Genomic DNA, 15,656 nt, shown 5'->3' with positions numbered 1-15,656 from the left:
ACGCGCCTATCTCAGAGTCAACCTCCTGCTCGAAGCAGGACCAACCTCAACTAAATCATCCCAGCCAGGGCTTTGTCAAGCCAGGCCTTAAAAACCTCTAAGGAAGCAGATTCCACCACCTTCCTAGGTAACGCATTCCAGTGCTTCACCACCCTCCTAGTGAAATAGTGTTTCCTAATATCCAACCTAGACCTCCCCCCACTGCAACTTGAGACCATTACTCCTCGTTCTGTCCTCTTCTGCCACTGAGAACAGTCTAGAGCCATCCTCTTTGAACCCCCCTTCAGGTAGTTGAAAGCAGCTATCAAATCCCCCCTCATTCTTCTCTTCCGCAGACTAAACAATCCCAGCTCCCTCAGCCTCTCCTCATAACTCATGTGCCCCAGCTCGCTAATCATTTTTGTTGCCCTCCGCTGGACTATCTCCAGTTTGTCCACATCCTTTCTGCAGGGGGGGACAAACATGGACGCAATACTCCTGATGTGGCCTCACCGGTGCCGAATAGAGGGGAATAATCACTTCCCTCGATGGGCTGCATTAGTAGGAGCATTGCCAGCAGAATATGCCCTTAGCCTTCTTGGCAACAAGGGCGCCCTGGTGCCTCATGTCCAGCTTCTCATCCCCTGAAATCCCCAAGTCCTTTTCTGCAGAACTGCTGCTGAGCCATTCGGTCCCTAGTCTTTAGCGGTGCATGGGGTTCTTCCGTCCTAAGTGCAGGACTCTGCACTTGTCCTTGTTGAATCTCATCAGATTTCTTTTGGCCCAATCCTCCAATTTGGGTCACTCTGGACCCTATGCCTACCCTCCAGTGTATATACCTCTCCCGCCAGCTTAGTGTCCTCTGCGAACTTGCTGAGGGTGCAATCCACACCATCCTCCAGATCATTAATGAAAATGTTGAACAAAACCGGCCTCAGGACCGACCCCAGGAGTTGTTGGAGTCACTGCAAGGAAAGACAAGGAGTGACTCCAGATGAATAATTGTCCCGGTGGGGACGTGGTTTCATTTGCTGCTCTTACCACAGAGTTCTGATTGTTGCTAAAAGAGGGACGGCGGCTCAAACTGTCTGCTCAGGATACGGGGATTCAGCTTCCTGGGTCAGAGGCTGCAGCCTCCATTGTGATCTGGGAGACCAGGTTTAGCAGCTGCTGCTCCCGCAATGGGGTTCTGTGCTGGGAAGTGACCTTAATTAAAGCTTTCTCTGTACTTGTTCAAGGTGAGGGCTTTCTCCAGCTGATACTAGCCCCCTAGGGCAGCCCTAGGCTCTGTTAATAGTACATTTTTAGCCAGAGACTCCAGGTAAGTGAGAGAGACCTTGGAGAAAGTGCTGGGGACTGTGCAGACTCACTTTCATGCCAAATAGCTCCTCCTTGTTTCTCCTCCTTTCAGCAATTGCCAGGAAAAAAATCCAGCCATGGGAGACAGACAATTAAGGAATGGGGCTTTCCCAGCCAGAAGGGCTGGGAGACAGGACAGGGGAGAGAGACTGAAAGGGGCAGTGGGAGAAGTGAGTGGGGAGAGAGATATCCAGATCTCTAATCTGCCCAGACACATGTATTGCAGCATCCCTGGGCAGTGTCACTTTGCTGTGAACAAGAGGAGGATCAGAGAGAAGAAAAGCCAGTTCCTGACTCCATATTCCTCCTGCTGGGGTGTGGCTGCCCTGGGGTTAGTGTCGGAGGGACTCCTTTGGTTCTAATCTTTTCTAGCATTCTGTTCAGACGCTTTGTGACTGGGGGGACTTAAAAATATTTCTGTGAGCTGGGCTTGGCAGGAGGGGTCAGATCTACACTGTAATAAAGAAATGAAGCATTTTCCGAGAATGGCAGAATTTAGGATGTCTCTCTGCAGGGAAAGGGCTTGGGGGAATCGTGGTGTGAAATTAATTAAAGCCTGTTCTTAAATCTCCACAGTTGCCCTTGTCGCCCTGCCAGGCTGCAGAATGATGTCCGTGTTTCACACCAGCTCATCCCCTCCTCTCATGGAACAGGGAAGAGAAATGGCTGCAGAGGAACCAGTTCAGGTAGGGATTATTGGTGGGGTTGCTGGTGGGTTCCTGTTGGATGAGAGAGACAGCATATTAAGGTTTCGTCAGTCCGGTTTGGAGGTTGGAGAGGGGCAGGAAATACAGAGTGGAGAAAGGGAGGAGGCCAGGGTGTGGCAAACCTGCTGGAATTTGTTTAATGAGTGTCTTAGATTCTAGGAACAGACTGTAGTGGTGGTGTAATCGTCCCTCTCCTTCTGTGTCAGAGGGAGGCCGCACCGCCTCACCATGTCCTCAGGATCACCTGCCTAATCTCAGGGGAATTAGCAATCCAGGGAAAAACCCCAGACAGGAGCAGGGCCACCTGGGAGTCTGTCGGCTCTGGGCCCTTAGGCAGGGGCAGAGCAGACAACGGTTTAGGGGCCCAGGCCCTCAGGCAGGGCATGGCACTGACGATGCAAGGCTCCAGTGCTAAGGCAGGGCAGAGCGGTGAATAGTCTAGTGTCCTAGCTTTGGCAGGCGATAGGTGAACATTGGCCTTTTGGCCTACAGTGGGGAGGCTGCCACCACAAGGGTAGGGTGGTAGGGGGACTCGGGCCCACCTGACTCCACCGGCTCCCAGCCCAGGGCCCTAACAGTAGTGGAGTGGTCTGTCAGCGGGGATTCCATTGCACCAGTTTTGAAATACAAATCATAGAATGGTAGGACTGGAAGGGACCTCGAGAGGTCATCTAGTCCAGTCCCCTGCACTCAAGGCAGGACTAAGTATTATCTAGACCATCTCTGACAGGTGTTTGTGTGACCTGCTCTTAATAATCTCAATGACGGAGATTCTGCAACCTCCCTGGGCAATTTATTCTTCTCTTTTCCAGACTAAACAAACCCAGTTTTTTCAGTCTTCCCTCATAGCTCATGTTTTCTAGACCTTCAGTCATTTTTGTTACTCCTCTCTGGACTTTCTCCAATTTGTCCACATCCTTCCTGAAATGTGACATCCAGTTATAGGTAGGTATAGGCTCTGACTTTTATACTTCCTCTCCCATCTATCCACATCTGGTGGGAAGGGCGAGGCAGGTCTGGCTCTGCCCACCTGGGTACAGAGGGTGGTTCTTCCCCTTCTAGGTCAGAGGCAGGCCACTTCTCCTCACTACAGTGGCTGTGTACAGAGCCGTGAGCACAGGCGTGTACGTGGCGTGGTTCACCCCCACCACCGACACCTGTCCATTTTGCGTTGTGAGAGAGACCCTGACACACGCCTATCTGGAATGCACCAGGTTGCAGTCCCTATTCTGGCTCCTCCAGAACCTCCTTTTGAAATTCTGGCTGCATCTTTCCCCACATCTTTTCCTATATAAACTGTCCATGGCCCCACGAAGTCGCAAAACCTCTTCATCAGCCTCCTCCTGGCCCTGGCCAAAGTGGCCATCTACAATACCAGGAGGATGCTGGATGGGGAGGTGCCTATTTCTGTTCTTCCCTTGCTCACCTATCCAGGCAGAGGTCCTCTGGACAGCATCCACTGGCTCACTTGACAGCTTTGAGGAGCAGTGGTGCTGTCCAGGATTCTCTGCTTGGTGCTTCCTCATCTCCTCTAGATCCCTAATTTTGAACCTATGACCCCCCACTCCTAGCCCTGTTATTCCTTAGTTGTCCCCGGTATCATGTTGGGTCCCGGGTCCAGTGGCTCCTCCCACAAGGCTGGAATTCCCGGAATTCAGTAAGGCCTCATTACACAGACCTATGCGGTTTGGAGGTGGAAATGCCCCAATTTTGTGGAACAGGAAACAACCCACCTAGATGGGGCTAGGAAAACGGACCAGACTCCCAGTGCTGGAGCCTGACCCAACTCACCAGCGGCTGCTGTGTGAGGGGGAACCCAGCGGTGAGGCTTAGGGGACATGCCTCTCCCTTCAGATCCAGTTCTTCACAATGATGAGGGTGTTGGGCTTTCTACCAGGGAGTTCTCCCTGGACCCTGCTGGGGGCTCCATCTCCTGTATCAGTCTGTGGCTAGTCGCTGGCGAGCTCTCGAGGTTGAGGATCTCTTCCACAGGTTTGATTTTTTGTGGGTCCTTCGGTGACTGAGGAGTCCGATCCTTGAGCCACAGGCTCATTGGCAGACATTGCAGATGGTGTTGGAAGACAGGGTTGGGCCACGATTGCTGCGTGACCGTTGTCTTTCCTTTCTTTTCTGGTGTCTTTCTGTGACCAGGGCAAGGCAGTTTTCCTGCAAAGGGGATGTTCCTGCTCTGACAAGTCTTCGCCAGTTATCCCTGTTCTCCCAGTGTGTGGTGTCAATATCACATTTCTTGCTGTTTTTCTTGAGGGTGTCTTTAAAGCATTTCTTTTGGCCTCCCCATTTCCTTTCTCCTTTGGTGAGTTGGGCGTACAGCCGTTGTTTTGGTAAGCACACATCAGGCATGTGCACACAGAGCCCGCTCCACCTCATCTGGTGCTGGATAATAGGGGCCTCAACCCTGAAGATGCTGGCGTTTGTGAGGACCCTGACATTAGTGCGATGATCCTCCCTCTTCACGTTGAGGATCTGCCGAAGAAAGTGCTGGGGCTGGGTTTCCTGGTTTTTCCAGTGTTTTCTGTAGGTCACCCATGTCTCGCAGCCGGGGAGGAGAGTTGGGCTTACCCCCGCTTTGTAAGCTAAACGCCTAGTGCGTGTTGTGATTGTTAAATGCCTGGCGAGGCAGTCTGCCAAAGACAAGGCTGGCACAGCAGACTCTGTGCTGAATCTTGACATCTGTGTCTGCCCTCTGTGAGAGATGGCTGCCAAGATAGGCAAAGTCTGTGCTGGGAGAGACAAGGGGCTCTTTTTGTCCCCTCACCCTGGTGTTTTCTGGATGCTCTGAGCGGGGTGGGACTGTGCTGATGGTGAGCCACCAGAGCTTCCATTTGATTGGCTCCTCTCCCCCATGAATAGTGGGGCTGCGAGTGGGGCAGCAGGCACTGAGGGTTGGGCTCTTGCTCTTTCAGGGGCCGGTGACCTTCGAGGAGGTGGCTGTGTATTTCACCAGGGAAGAGGGGGCTCTGCTGGACCCCGCTCAGAGAGCCCTCTACAGAGACGTCATGCAGGAGACCTACGAGAATGTGACCTCGCTGGGTAAGGATTCCTGTCCCTGTGGTTACTAGAAGGGGAAGTGACTAATTAAGGTTCATGTCACCCCTACAATGCCACCTCTCCTCTGCCCAGTTTCAGCATCCTCCGAAGATGCCTGTGACCCACACACGAGCACTCTCCCGTCCCCCGCTACACAACGCTTGGGGGGCAAGAGCACATGAACAGTTCAGCACGGTGGTCACCAGCCGGGGGTGCAGTGAGACTGCCTGCCCCGACCCCATGCCGCTCCCGGAAGTGGCCAGCACAGCCTGGGGGAGCAGGGTGCTGGGGGTCTCCCTCTGTGCGCTGCTCCTGCCTGCAAGCCCTGCCCTCGCAGCTCCCATTGGCCAGAAATGGGGAACTGTGGCCAATGGGAGCTGCGGGGGAGGTGCTTGCAGAGAGGGGCGTGCCCCCCATCCCTTCCCCCCAGGGGCTTCCGGGAGCAGCGTGGGGCCAGGGTAGGCAGGGAACCTGCCTTAGCAGCAGCCAAGCTGCACCACCAACCGGGAGCGCCGGAGGTAAGTGCTGCCTGGCAGGAGGCCACACCCCAACCCTCAGCCCTGAACCCCCTCCCAGAGCCAGCACCCAATACCCTCTCCTGCACCCTGAACCCCCTCCTGCACCCCAAGCCCCAGCGCTGACCCTCCTCCTGTAGCCAGCACCCCAAACCCCCTCCTGCACCCCAACATTCTACTCCAGCCCAGACCCCCCTCCTGCAACCAAACTCCCTTTCAGAGCTTGCACCCCTCACTGCCTTCTGCACCCCAACCCCCTCTTGCACTCCAAATCCCAGACTTGAGCCCCCTCCCAGAGCCAGCACCCCAAACCTCCTCCTGCACCCCAACACTGCCCCAGCCTGGAGCCCCCTCCTGCACCCAAACTCCCTCCTAGAGCTTGCACCCCTCACCCCCTCCTGCACCCCAACCCCCTGCCTCAGGCTCAGCCCAGAGCCCCCTCAGCACTGGTGTGAGGTAGGGGTGATTTTTCAGAGTCCTAAACAACAGAGTTATCCTGGCAAAACTTTCAAGAGCAGACCATGTCAGAGTCTGCATGTGGATTTTACATGAAAATATTCTCAACTGGGAAGCGATAGACGCACTCAAATCGCCAAGCCCTTTTGAGGCCATGTCTACACTACGAAGTTAATTCGACATTATGTAAGTCGACATCAAGGCTGTGAATTAAGCAAGTCGATCTTGTGTGTCCACACCATGCTCCTTGTGTCGGCGGAGTGCGTCCTCACTAGCATCGCTTGCATCGATGCATGGAGCACTGCACTGTGGGTAGCTATCCCACAGTGCAGGTAGCCAAATGGAATTTTGGGTAGGGCTTGCAATGCCTCATGGGAAAGCTTGTTTGCAGATGCACTGAAATAATCATCAAAGCTCTGGGAATCATAGGACTGGAAGGGACCTCGAGAGGTCACCTAGTCCTGTCCCCTGCACTCATGGCAGGACTAAGTATTATCTAGACCATCCCTGACAGGTGTTTGTCCAGCCTGCTCTTCAAACCTCCAATGATGGAGATTCCACAACCTCCCTGGGCAATTCATTCCAGTGCTTCACCACCCTGACAGTTACGAAGTTTTTCCTAATGTCCAGCCTAAACCTCCCTTGTTGCAATTTAAGCCTGTTGCTTCTTGCCCTATCCTCAGAGGTTAAGAAAAAACAATTGTTTCCCCTCCTCCTTGTAACAACCTTTTACATACTTGAAAACTGTTCTCATGTCCCTTCTCAGTCTTCTCTTCTCCAGACTAAACAAACCCAATTTTTTCAATCTTCCCTCAGAGGTCATGTTTTCTAGACCTTTCATCATTTTTGTTGCTCTTCTTTGGACTTTCTCCAATTTGCCCACATCTTTCCTGAAATGTGGTGCCCAGAGCTGGACACAATACTCCAGTTGAGGCCTAATCAGCGCAGAGTAGAGCAGAAGAATTACTTCTCGTGTCTTGCTTACAATACTCCTGCTAATACATCCCAGAATGATGTTTGCCTTTTTTTTTTTTTTTTTTGCAACGGTGTTCCACCGTTGACTCATATTTAGCTTGTGGTCCACTATGACCCCCAAATCCATTTACGCAGTACTCCTTCCTACACAGTTACACCTCCAGTCACTGCTCTGATTAACACATATCTCTTAAGTGCTAGTGTGGACATAGCCTTTATCGGTAAAGCTTTCGTCGGTCAGGGGTGTGGCCAGCGCTCTGTTGGCGGGAGACACTCGTTGCGGGTTTAATGATGTCAGTGGGAGAGCTATCTCCCATTGGCATAGAGCAAGTAGATGGGAGACTTTCTTGCTGCTATACAGTCTGTAGTGTAGACTTAGTCTAAGATAAAAGTGGCAAAGAGCCCTGTGGCACCTTATCGACTAACAGACGTATTGGAGCATAAGTTTTCGTGGGTGAATACCCACTTCGTCGGATGCCTGGAGTGGAAATTTCCAGAGGCAGGTAGGTATAAATATGCAAGTAAGAATCAGGCTAGGGATAAGGAAGTTAGTTCAATCAGGGAGGATGAGGCCCTCTTCTAGCAGTTGAGGTGTGAACCCCAAGGGAGGAGAAACAGCTTTTGTCGTTGGCGAGCCATTCACAGTCTTTGTTTAATCCTGAGCTTGATGGTGTCAAATTTGCAAATGAACTGAAGTTCAGCAGTTTCCCTTTGAAGTCTGGTCCTGAAGTTTTTCTGCTGCAGGATGGCGACCTTTACATCTGCTATTGTGTGTGTCCAGGGAGGTTGAAGTGTTCTCCTACAGCTTTTTGTATATTGCCATTCCTAATATCTGATTTGTGTCCATTTATCCTTTTACGTAGGGACTGTCCCGTTTGGCCGATGTACATGGCAGAGGGGCATTGCTGGCACATGATGGCGTAGATTACATTGGTGGACGTGCAGGTGAATGAACCGGTGACGGTGTGGCTGATCTGGTTAGGTCCTGTGATGGTGTCTCGGGTGTAGATATGTGGGCAGAGTTGGCATCGAGGTTTGTTGCATGGATTGGTTCCTGAGTTAGAGTTACTACAGTGTGGTGTGTCGTTACTGGTGAGAATATGCTTCAGGCTGGCGGGCTGTCTGTGGGCGAGGATTGGCCTTAATGTTCTTAATGTTTCCTCTGAATATTGTGGGGGTGCCTCAGTTTCCCCTAGGCAGTTCTTAAGTATCTAGGTGGTGGGATAAAGGTGTGTGATTGTTGCAGAGCCCTACTGTGATGGTGTCTGCACAGAGAATGGCCAACACCCTGTCTCCTGGCAACTGATGGCCTGGGCCCCTCCCCTGCAAGGTGCCAACTGAAGGTGTGGGAGAACAACGAGATCAGGTGACCTCCTGGCCCAGGAAAGAGACAAAGGCCAGAAGAGGGGCTGGAGAGTTCAGTTTGGAGCTGGCTGGGGAAATGGAGGGGGGCCCAGACGGGGCTCTGGCCTCCCTGGCTCCAAGATGGACCTGACTCAGGGGTCCTGATTCCTGTACCTACAAGCTCTGGTTTGGACTGTGTTCCTGTCGTCTAATAAACCTTCTGTTTTACTGGCTGGCTGAGAGTCACGTCTGACTGCGGAGTTGGGGGGCAGGGCCCTCTGGCTTCCCCAGAAGCCCTGCCTGTGCGGACTCGCCGTGGGAAACGCATGGTGTGAGAAGGGGATGCTGAATGCTCCGAGGTCAGGTCCAGGAAGGTGGAAACTGTGTGAGCTTTTTGCCCTGGAGACAGTCTGCTCACAGAGAAGAGGTATGGTCTCTAAGCATTTTACAGCCGAGCTGGGCTGTGACCTTCTGTTCATGAGACAAATCTCACTGCCAGCTTGCCGCCACGCTGGAGGATGCAGGGTGTATCTCTGTACTGCCAAATATACCTCCACATTCCATGATCTTACCTCATAAACAGGATCCTGCTGTTTATTATTTTGTGTAAATTTCCTCTCTTGAAGATTTCACAATCTCTTCATTAGCATTTGGCCCAACGTACAAACTGGGACACCTCCCCCATCTGTCTATCTGTCCCCATCTGTCTCTTGTCTGATTCTTAGATTGTCAGCTCCGTGGGGCAGGGGACTGTTTTTGTTCTGTGTCCGTAGAACATCCAGCACAGTGGGATGATGGTCAGTGGCTGGAGATATGAGCATTACAGTAATAGAAATAATAAATACCAATCCTTGGGAGAGTCCAGGCAGTGGGAGGGAGGGTGTTGGAGAGCAGGGGAGTGTCCAGGCGGTGGTAGGCTGGTGGGGAGTAGGTTTGGGCTGAAGAGTTCCTGGGACGTCTGGGGGCAGGGGGAAAGAGACGTACCATGACATAGGTCCTGTAGGGAGTTGTGCTGCAATGGAGGGCTGGACGAAATGAGGAGTTGGTTTCAGCGGGCCTGACCCATTCATTGTACCCCAACTCGCTAATGTCTTAAACTGTGCAGTAGAACATCCGAGTTACGAACACCTGGGGAATAGAGGTTGTTCAGAACTCTGAAAAGTTCGTAAGTCTGAACAAAACGTTGTGGTTCTTCTTTCACATGTTTACAACTGAACATTGACTTAATACAGCTTTGAAAGTTTATTCTGTAGAAGAAAGATGCTGCTTTTAACCATCTTAATTTAAATGAAACTAGCACAGAAACCCTTTCCTTTTCGTGTCCAATCTTTTGTTTTAACCTTCCTATTTATTTTTTAGTCCTTTATGTTTAACACAGTGTGGTACTGTGTTTGGCGGGGTGTGGGTGTGTGTCTTTGCTGCTGCCTGATGGAGCACTTCCAGGTCCAAATGACCTGTCGTCGAGCAGTCAGTCGGTAACTCTGGGGTTCATAACTCTGAGGTTCTGCTGTTTTTGAAAGGAAGGGACAGATGCCCTAAGCCAGTGGCAGAGAGCTCTCCCATTGACTTAATTTCTCCAGCCCGGGCGGCAGCAGCTATGTCGGTGGGGAAAGATCTCCCGCTGGCATAGCATTGTCCGCACCTGCACTTAAGTCCGTGTAACTTCTGTTGCTCAGGGGGGCAGTTTATTCACATCCCTTAGTGACATAAGTTATACCAATGTGAGCTGTAGTGTGTACCTAGCCTAAGATAGTAATAGAAAGCTAACAACATCATGTTCATTAATATTGCGTAGTGTATGTCTGGAGGACAAATGCAGAAGTACAGACATTTTGGGAATGCTGTTCTTAAAGCACGGCTGCCAGCCAGGGCTGAAGTTACCCCACCCTAGACAAAGACGGGTGGTTCTGCTACCTTGAAGGCATATTCAAGGTACATTAAGAGAAAATGGGAATGCAATTTACATAAAAGAAACCGTCAAACTATGCAGAGGTAGCCACTCAGCATCAGGTAGGAGAGGATATCGCAGAAACAGGCCAATTTGCATTTTAGCAAACACCAGCAGGGGAGGAAACCAGCATTGAACTTCCTTCATCGCGAGACTCCAGGCCTCCTTCCTCACAGCTTGAATGACTTTTACTTTGGAGGGGAACCTTCAGAAAACTCCCTTTCAAAGGTTCACTGAACTATACCAAAGAGAGGCGGAGACTCCCAAGTTATCTTTCATTTAAGAAGACAAAGGAGCCAAGCCCTTTCGACTTTGGGGGAGATACGGAGCAAGGGGGTGCTCTGCCCTCTTGCTGGAAAGTAGTATTGTCAGATTAGTGAAAAATTTCAAAGTCCCCCCTCGGCCACCAGGTCAACCCCGAGGAAAAGGGCTGAAAAATTTTCAAAGTCCATGCTCGGCCATCAGGTCAACCCCATTCAAACTCATGGGTTGACCTGATGGCCGGTTGTCTCGCGGATGTCCAGAAGGGGTCGCCCAAAGTCACCTCTGCCGACCAAGGGAACCGCAACGTCAGACAGGATTCCAGGTTGGTCCCGCTGAAAGGGGGGGTGGGATTTTCGACTTTTCCATTAGGGCCAGAGGACCAAACGAGCCCGTCATGGGGCCGGGGGCTCGCCCTGTGGCTTCTTTTGGGGCCATGGGTCCCCAGTGGAGGAAGCCAGCGGGGGAGCTGGGCACCCGTCACCCACACCCTTGTCCTCCGGCTGTGACCATCTGACTTGGAGGAGCCAGGGGCTGAGGGGCGACCAGGGGCTTTTCACCCCACCCCACCCCGTCTCCCGCCCTTCTTCCCCAGAAAAGGAGAGAGCTGGCTCAGACCGGGAAAAGCTGCCTACGGCACCTGGGATTCCCTGGCGTTCACCCATCCAAGTACTAGCCAGGCCCGGGACGGTTTACCTTCCGAGATCGGACGGGATCGGGGGGCGTTCGGTCCGGTATGGCCGTAGGCACCCGGCTTCGCGCCGCCTCGTCCGCTTTCCCTTACTGACTCCCAGGCCTGCTGGACCGAATCCCGGGCTCCCCCGGTTCCCCCGCGTCGCCTGCCGTGCAGCAGGGCCCCCTGCCTCAGGTGGGCCCGATCCTTTTTTTTGAGCTCTGGGGACTGGCCTGGCTGCTGGAGCTCCCCCCCTCCCCCTTCTGGCATCAGGGAAATTTTTTTTCAGACTTCCAGGGGCCCGATCCCTGTCCTCAGCATTGCGGGGCGGCCGGGGGCCTTCTCTCACTGCAGTCATGAACGGCGAGACGCTCAGCCACCAGGTCAAACCCCGAGAAAAAGGGCTGAAAAAATTTCAAAGCCCTCCTCCCTCCCCCCCCCCCCCCGGCCACGAGGTGCAAAGAAGCCTTATTATTCTTGTGAATGGTCCAGGAAAAAGTAGACAGTGCAGAGCACGTGGTTTGGGAAAAATTCAGGAGTGGATGTGTTACTGTCTCTGACAGGTGTATACCAGGCTGGTAGAATCCAGAATGTGCCGGGGTGTAAGAAGCAGGCTGCTGGGGTCAGAGCTGCTGGTCCAGGGTTATTTATCTCACAGACACTCAGTGCGTCCTTGAATGCTGGCTGGGAGCATCCAGACAAGGGAGCTCCAGCAGAACATTTCAGATCACCCAGGATTACAGATGACACAACTCCGCACTGGTCTGGATTGCCCCCCAGCATGTGACAATGGCCTAGGATGGTAGTGAAACATCTTGAGTCTTGCTCCCCCAACCCCATCTGCAATAGCCACAATCTCTCTTCTCTGCAGGCTCCTTGGATCTTGGGGTCCATCATTCCTGAAGTCACCTGGCCTGATCCTTATTTTTCACATTCTGCTTTTCCAGATGACTGTGTCTGTTGCTTCTGATTTCCCAGCATTCTCCACAGCCAGGGATTTTCATACTCCCTCCCATTACACTGGGCTCACTAGATTCCCCGATGCCGCAGTATGTGCCTTCCTGACCTCGAATAGTGCTGAGATCCTGCATTCAGTGATCTCCCTGCCCTTCCTGTTCCTTACTGCACAGAACCCCACCAGCCCATGCTGGCCATTCCCAGCTTCCCCAGGACTCTCGCATCGTCTCTGGACCTCTCTGTCAGCAAAAAGCAGTGCCAGGGAGACTTGACCTCTGTCTGGAGTCTTCAATTTCTAAGACATGGATTTACCTTCTCTGTAGTTTAGAACATAAGAACAGCCATACTGGGTCAGACCAAAGGTCCATGTAGCCCAGGATCCTGTTTTCTGACCATGGCAATGCCAGGTGCCCCAGGGGGAATAAACAGACAGGTTATCGTCAAGTGATCCATCCCCTTTCACCCAATTCCCAGCTTCTGGCAACCAGAGGCTAGAGTCACAATCCTGGCTAATAGCCATTGATGGCCATTTTATACTGCCTTTTATACTGCTTTGCTGTAAGATCAGCCACTCCTGGCCAGTTAACACACTGTGTGCAGCATGTAACTCGCTTTCAGCCGCACAGTGTTGGGTGGTGCTAGTCAGCCACTTGTGAATTATACTGCAGGAGAACACCTGCAAATTCGCTAGTCCCAGACTGTCCCCCTGGCACTCTCCAGCACATTACTAAACAATACGAGGTCATATAAAGTCTGCTCACTTCATCAATGGAAAATGACCTTCAACAGGTTTGTTATCCCAAGAGGAGTTTCTCACACACTTTAATCCAAACACGCTAGTTATATAAAACAATAAAACAACTTCATTAACTACAGAAAGAAAAGATTTTAGGTGACTACAAGTAATGAGGAATAAAAGTCAGGATTGGTTACAAAAGAAATAAAAGATAAAATGCAAACTAACGTCTAACTTAAGCTAAAACAGATTCACAGTGAATGTGTTCCTCCCGCTATATGCTGTGACAAACTGGGTTTCCTTTCAGCCAGGACCCTGCCTCCCCAATTTCAGTTCTTCAGGAGTAGCTGTGATGAGCAGAGAGAAAAGGGGAGAGATACTCTCAAGCATTTTCCCCACCTCTTCTTCTTATTCAGTCCTTTGTGCTAGAAACAGCCTCATTTTTCAGCTGAGTCATGGTGATGGGCTGTCTGCTGTGGATTTGAGCTTCAAGCCGTCCCTGAGATGGAATGTAAATTTCTTGTTCACACCTTCCCCCTGCTGGAGAATGGCCGTTTAACCAGGTGATAGCTTTGCTGTCTCTGAGGAACTGTTCTGCAGAATTCTAGCATTTTTTCAGAAACATCTACAGTAAAATCTCATGTGTTTACATACACAGTGTTGCTACACATATTTTAACAGGACAATAAAGTTCAGCATATATTCAATTTCCAAACTATGCCTAACAAGACATACTTTGTACAAAATATATCATAATTTTGCAAAAGAGTGAATATACAGTTACAGACTGTCACAGTATCTGTCTGTGTGTGTTCCCAGCATATATGTGAATAGTTCAACCTCTCATAAGCAGGGTGTTCTGCACCTTTCAGAACCTGGAGAGGAGGCCCTGTGATTTCACTGGTTTACTAAGCACTGAGTTAAATTAAGAATTATTTTTTATTACAAAGTCTTAGGAATTCACCTGATGTCATTTGTTTTCTTTCATCTGAGCAGGGTTTCCAGTTTCCAAACCTGATCTTATCTCCCAGCTGGAACAAGGGAAAGAGCCATGGGTCCCAGACCTCGAGGGTTCAGGGGAAAGAGAGCTCCTGAGACGTCCTTGCGCAGGTGAGGAAATATTAAACTAACTCAATCTGTAAGTGCCTGATGGAAAAATCTGGGATACCCTACAAAGACCTCGGGAGCTCTCTGAGTTTGGGAGGATTGTCCCCAGCAGATGGTGTATCCTCAGGGCATATATAGCTTATGGCTTCCTACAGATCCTAACTGACACATATCAGTGGGAAGCTACTGACAATTTGGATTTGATATGAAGGCAGAATTGATCCCCTCCTCTCTCCATTTTTGGGGAAGAGTTAGGGGAATTCAGTTCCTGGTTTTTGACATCTCTCCAGCACTTATTTTGGTTTGCTTTTTCCTTTTCCATCCCTGTTTGAGGTTTCTCTCTCTGTCCCAGCAGGTGATGCGATGGTGAGTGAGAATGAGGAGCAGAAGTCTCAGCAGGAAGATGCTGCGCAAGTTGCACCTCACGGAATATTATCAAAAATAACCAGAGGGAACATGTCCAGGAATCATGAGCAGGGAAAAATCTGTGAGATTCAGCAAAGACCAGAGAGAGAGCAGGGAAACCAGCCAGGGGAGAAATTTAATAAAACTATTTACTGTCAGGGAACTCACAAAGACCTCAAAGAAACCACAGCCCAGCAGAGAAGCCTGACAGGAAGGAGGAAGAAAAAAGACACTGAGTGTGGGGAAAACTTCAGTGATGGCTCAGCCCTTATTAAACATCAGAGAATTCACACTGGTGCGAAACCGGATGAATGGTGTGAGTGCGGGAAAAGCTTCACTGAGAGCTCAGAACTTACTGCACATCAGAGAATCCACACAGGGGAGAGGCCCTATGAATGCTCCGAGTGTGCAAAAACCTTCATTCACAGCTCACACCTCAAGACTCATCAGAGAATCCACACGGGGGAGAGGCCTTATGAATGCTGTGAGTGTGGGAAAACCTTCAGTCGGAGCTCAAATCTCATTAGACATCAGACAATTCACACAGGAGAGAGACCCTATGAATGCTCTGAGTGTGCGAAAACCTTCACTCACCGCTCAGACCTCAAGACACATCAGAGAATCCACACAGGGGAGAGGCCTTATGAATGTTGTGAGTGTGGGAAAACCTTCAGTCGGAGCTCAAATCTCATTAGACATCAGACAATTCACACGGGAGAGAGACCCTATGAATGCTCTGAGTGTGCGAAAACCTTCAACTGCAGCTTCCACCTCACTCGACATCAAAGAATCCACATGGGGGAGAGGCCCTACAAATGCTGCGAGTGCGGGAAAACCTTCACTCACACCTCATACCTTGCTAGACATCAGAGAATACACACAGGAGAGCGACCCTATAAATGCGGTGAGTGTGGGAAAGCCTTCAGTCGCCGCTCACACCTCCATACACATCAGAGAATGCACACCGGAGAGAGACCCTATAAATGCCGTGAGTGTGGGAAAACCTTCATTCGCAGCTCACAGCTCGCGAGACATCAGAGACTCCACACAGGAGAGAGTCCCTATGAGTGCAGTGAGTGTGGGAGAAGCTTCTCTCAGAGCCCAAACGTTGCTCAACATCAGAGAATCCGCACACGTGAGAAACCCTATAAATGCGGCGAGTGTGGGAAAAGCTTCAATGAGAGCT

General features: G+C 51.0%; 1 protein-coding gene and 1 non-coding gene across 2 annotated transcripts in view; one reads left to right on the top strand and one right to left on the bottom strand.

The window, feature by feature from the left end:
• LOC140904263 (uncharacterized) overlaps positions 1-15,656 on the top strand; it is a 60,926-nt gene that overhangs the window by 43,295 nt on the left and 1,975 nt on the right. Inside the window, 3 exon segments of the mRNA XM_078850821.1 lie at positions 5,227-5,611; positions 13,955-14,068; positions 14,418-15,656. Coding sequence (XP_078706947.1) covers positions 5,227-5,611; positions 13,955-14,068; positions 14,418-15,656 — 1,738 coding nt within the window.
• On the bottom strand, positions 11,221-11,340 carry LOC140904295 (5S ribosomal RNA). Its single transcript, XR_012156492.1, has one exon. It is a non-coding gene; the product is annotated as a 5S ribosomal RNA (ribosomal RNA).

The sequence above is a fragment of the Lepidochelys kempii genome, chromosome 28, assembly GCF_965140285.1.
Source record: "Lepidochelys kempii isolate rLepKem1 chromosome 28, rLepKem1.hap1, whole genome shotgun sequence".
Taxonomy (NCBI): domain Eukaryota; kingdom Metazoa; phylum Chordata; order Testudines; family Cheloniidae; genus Lepidochelys; species Lepidochelys kempii.
The sequence above is the reverse complement of the archived record's forward strand: the minus strand, read 5'-3'. Positions and strand labels throughout refer to the sequence as shown.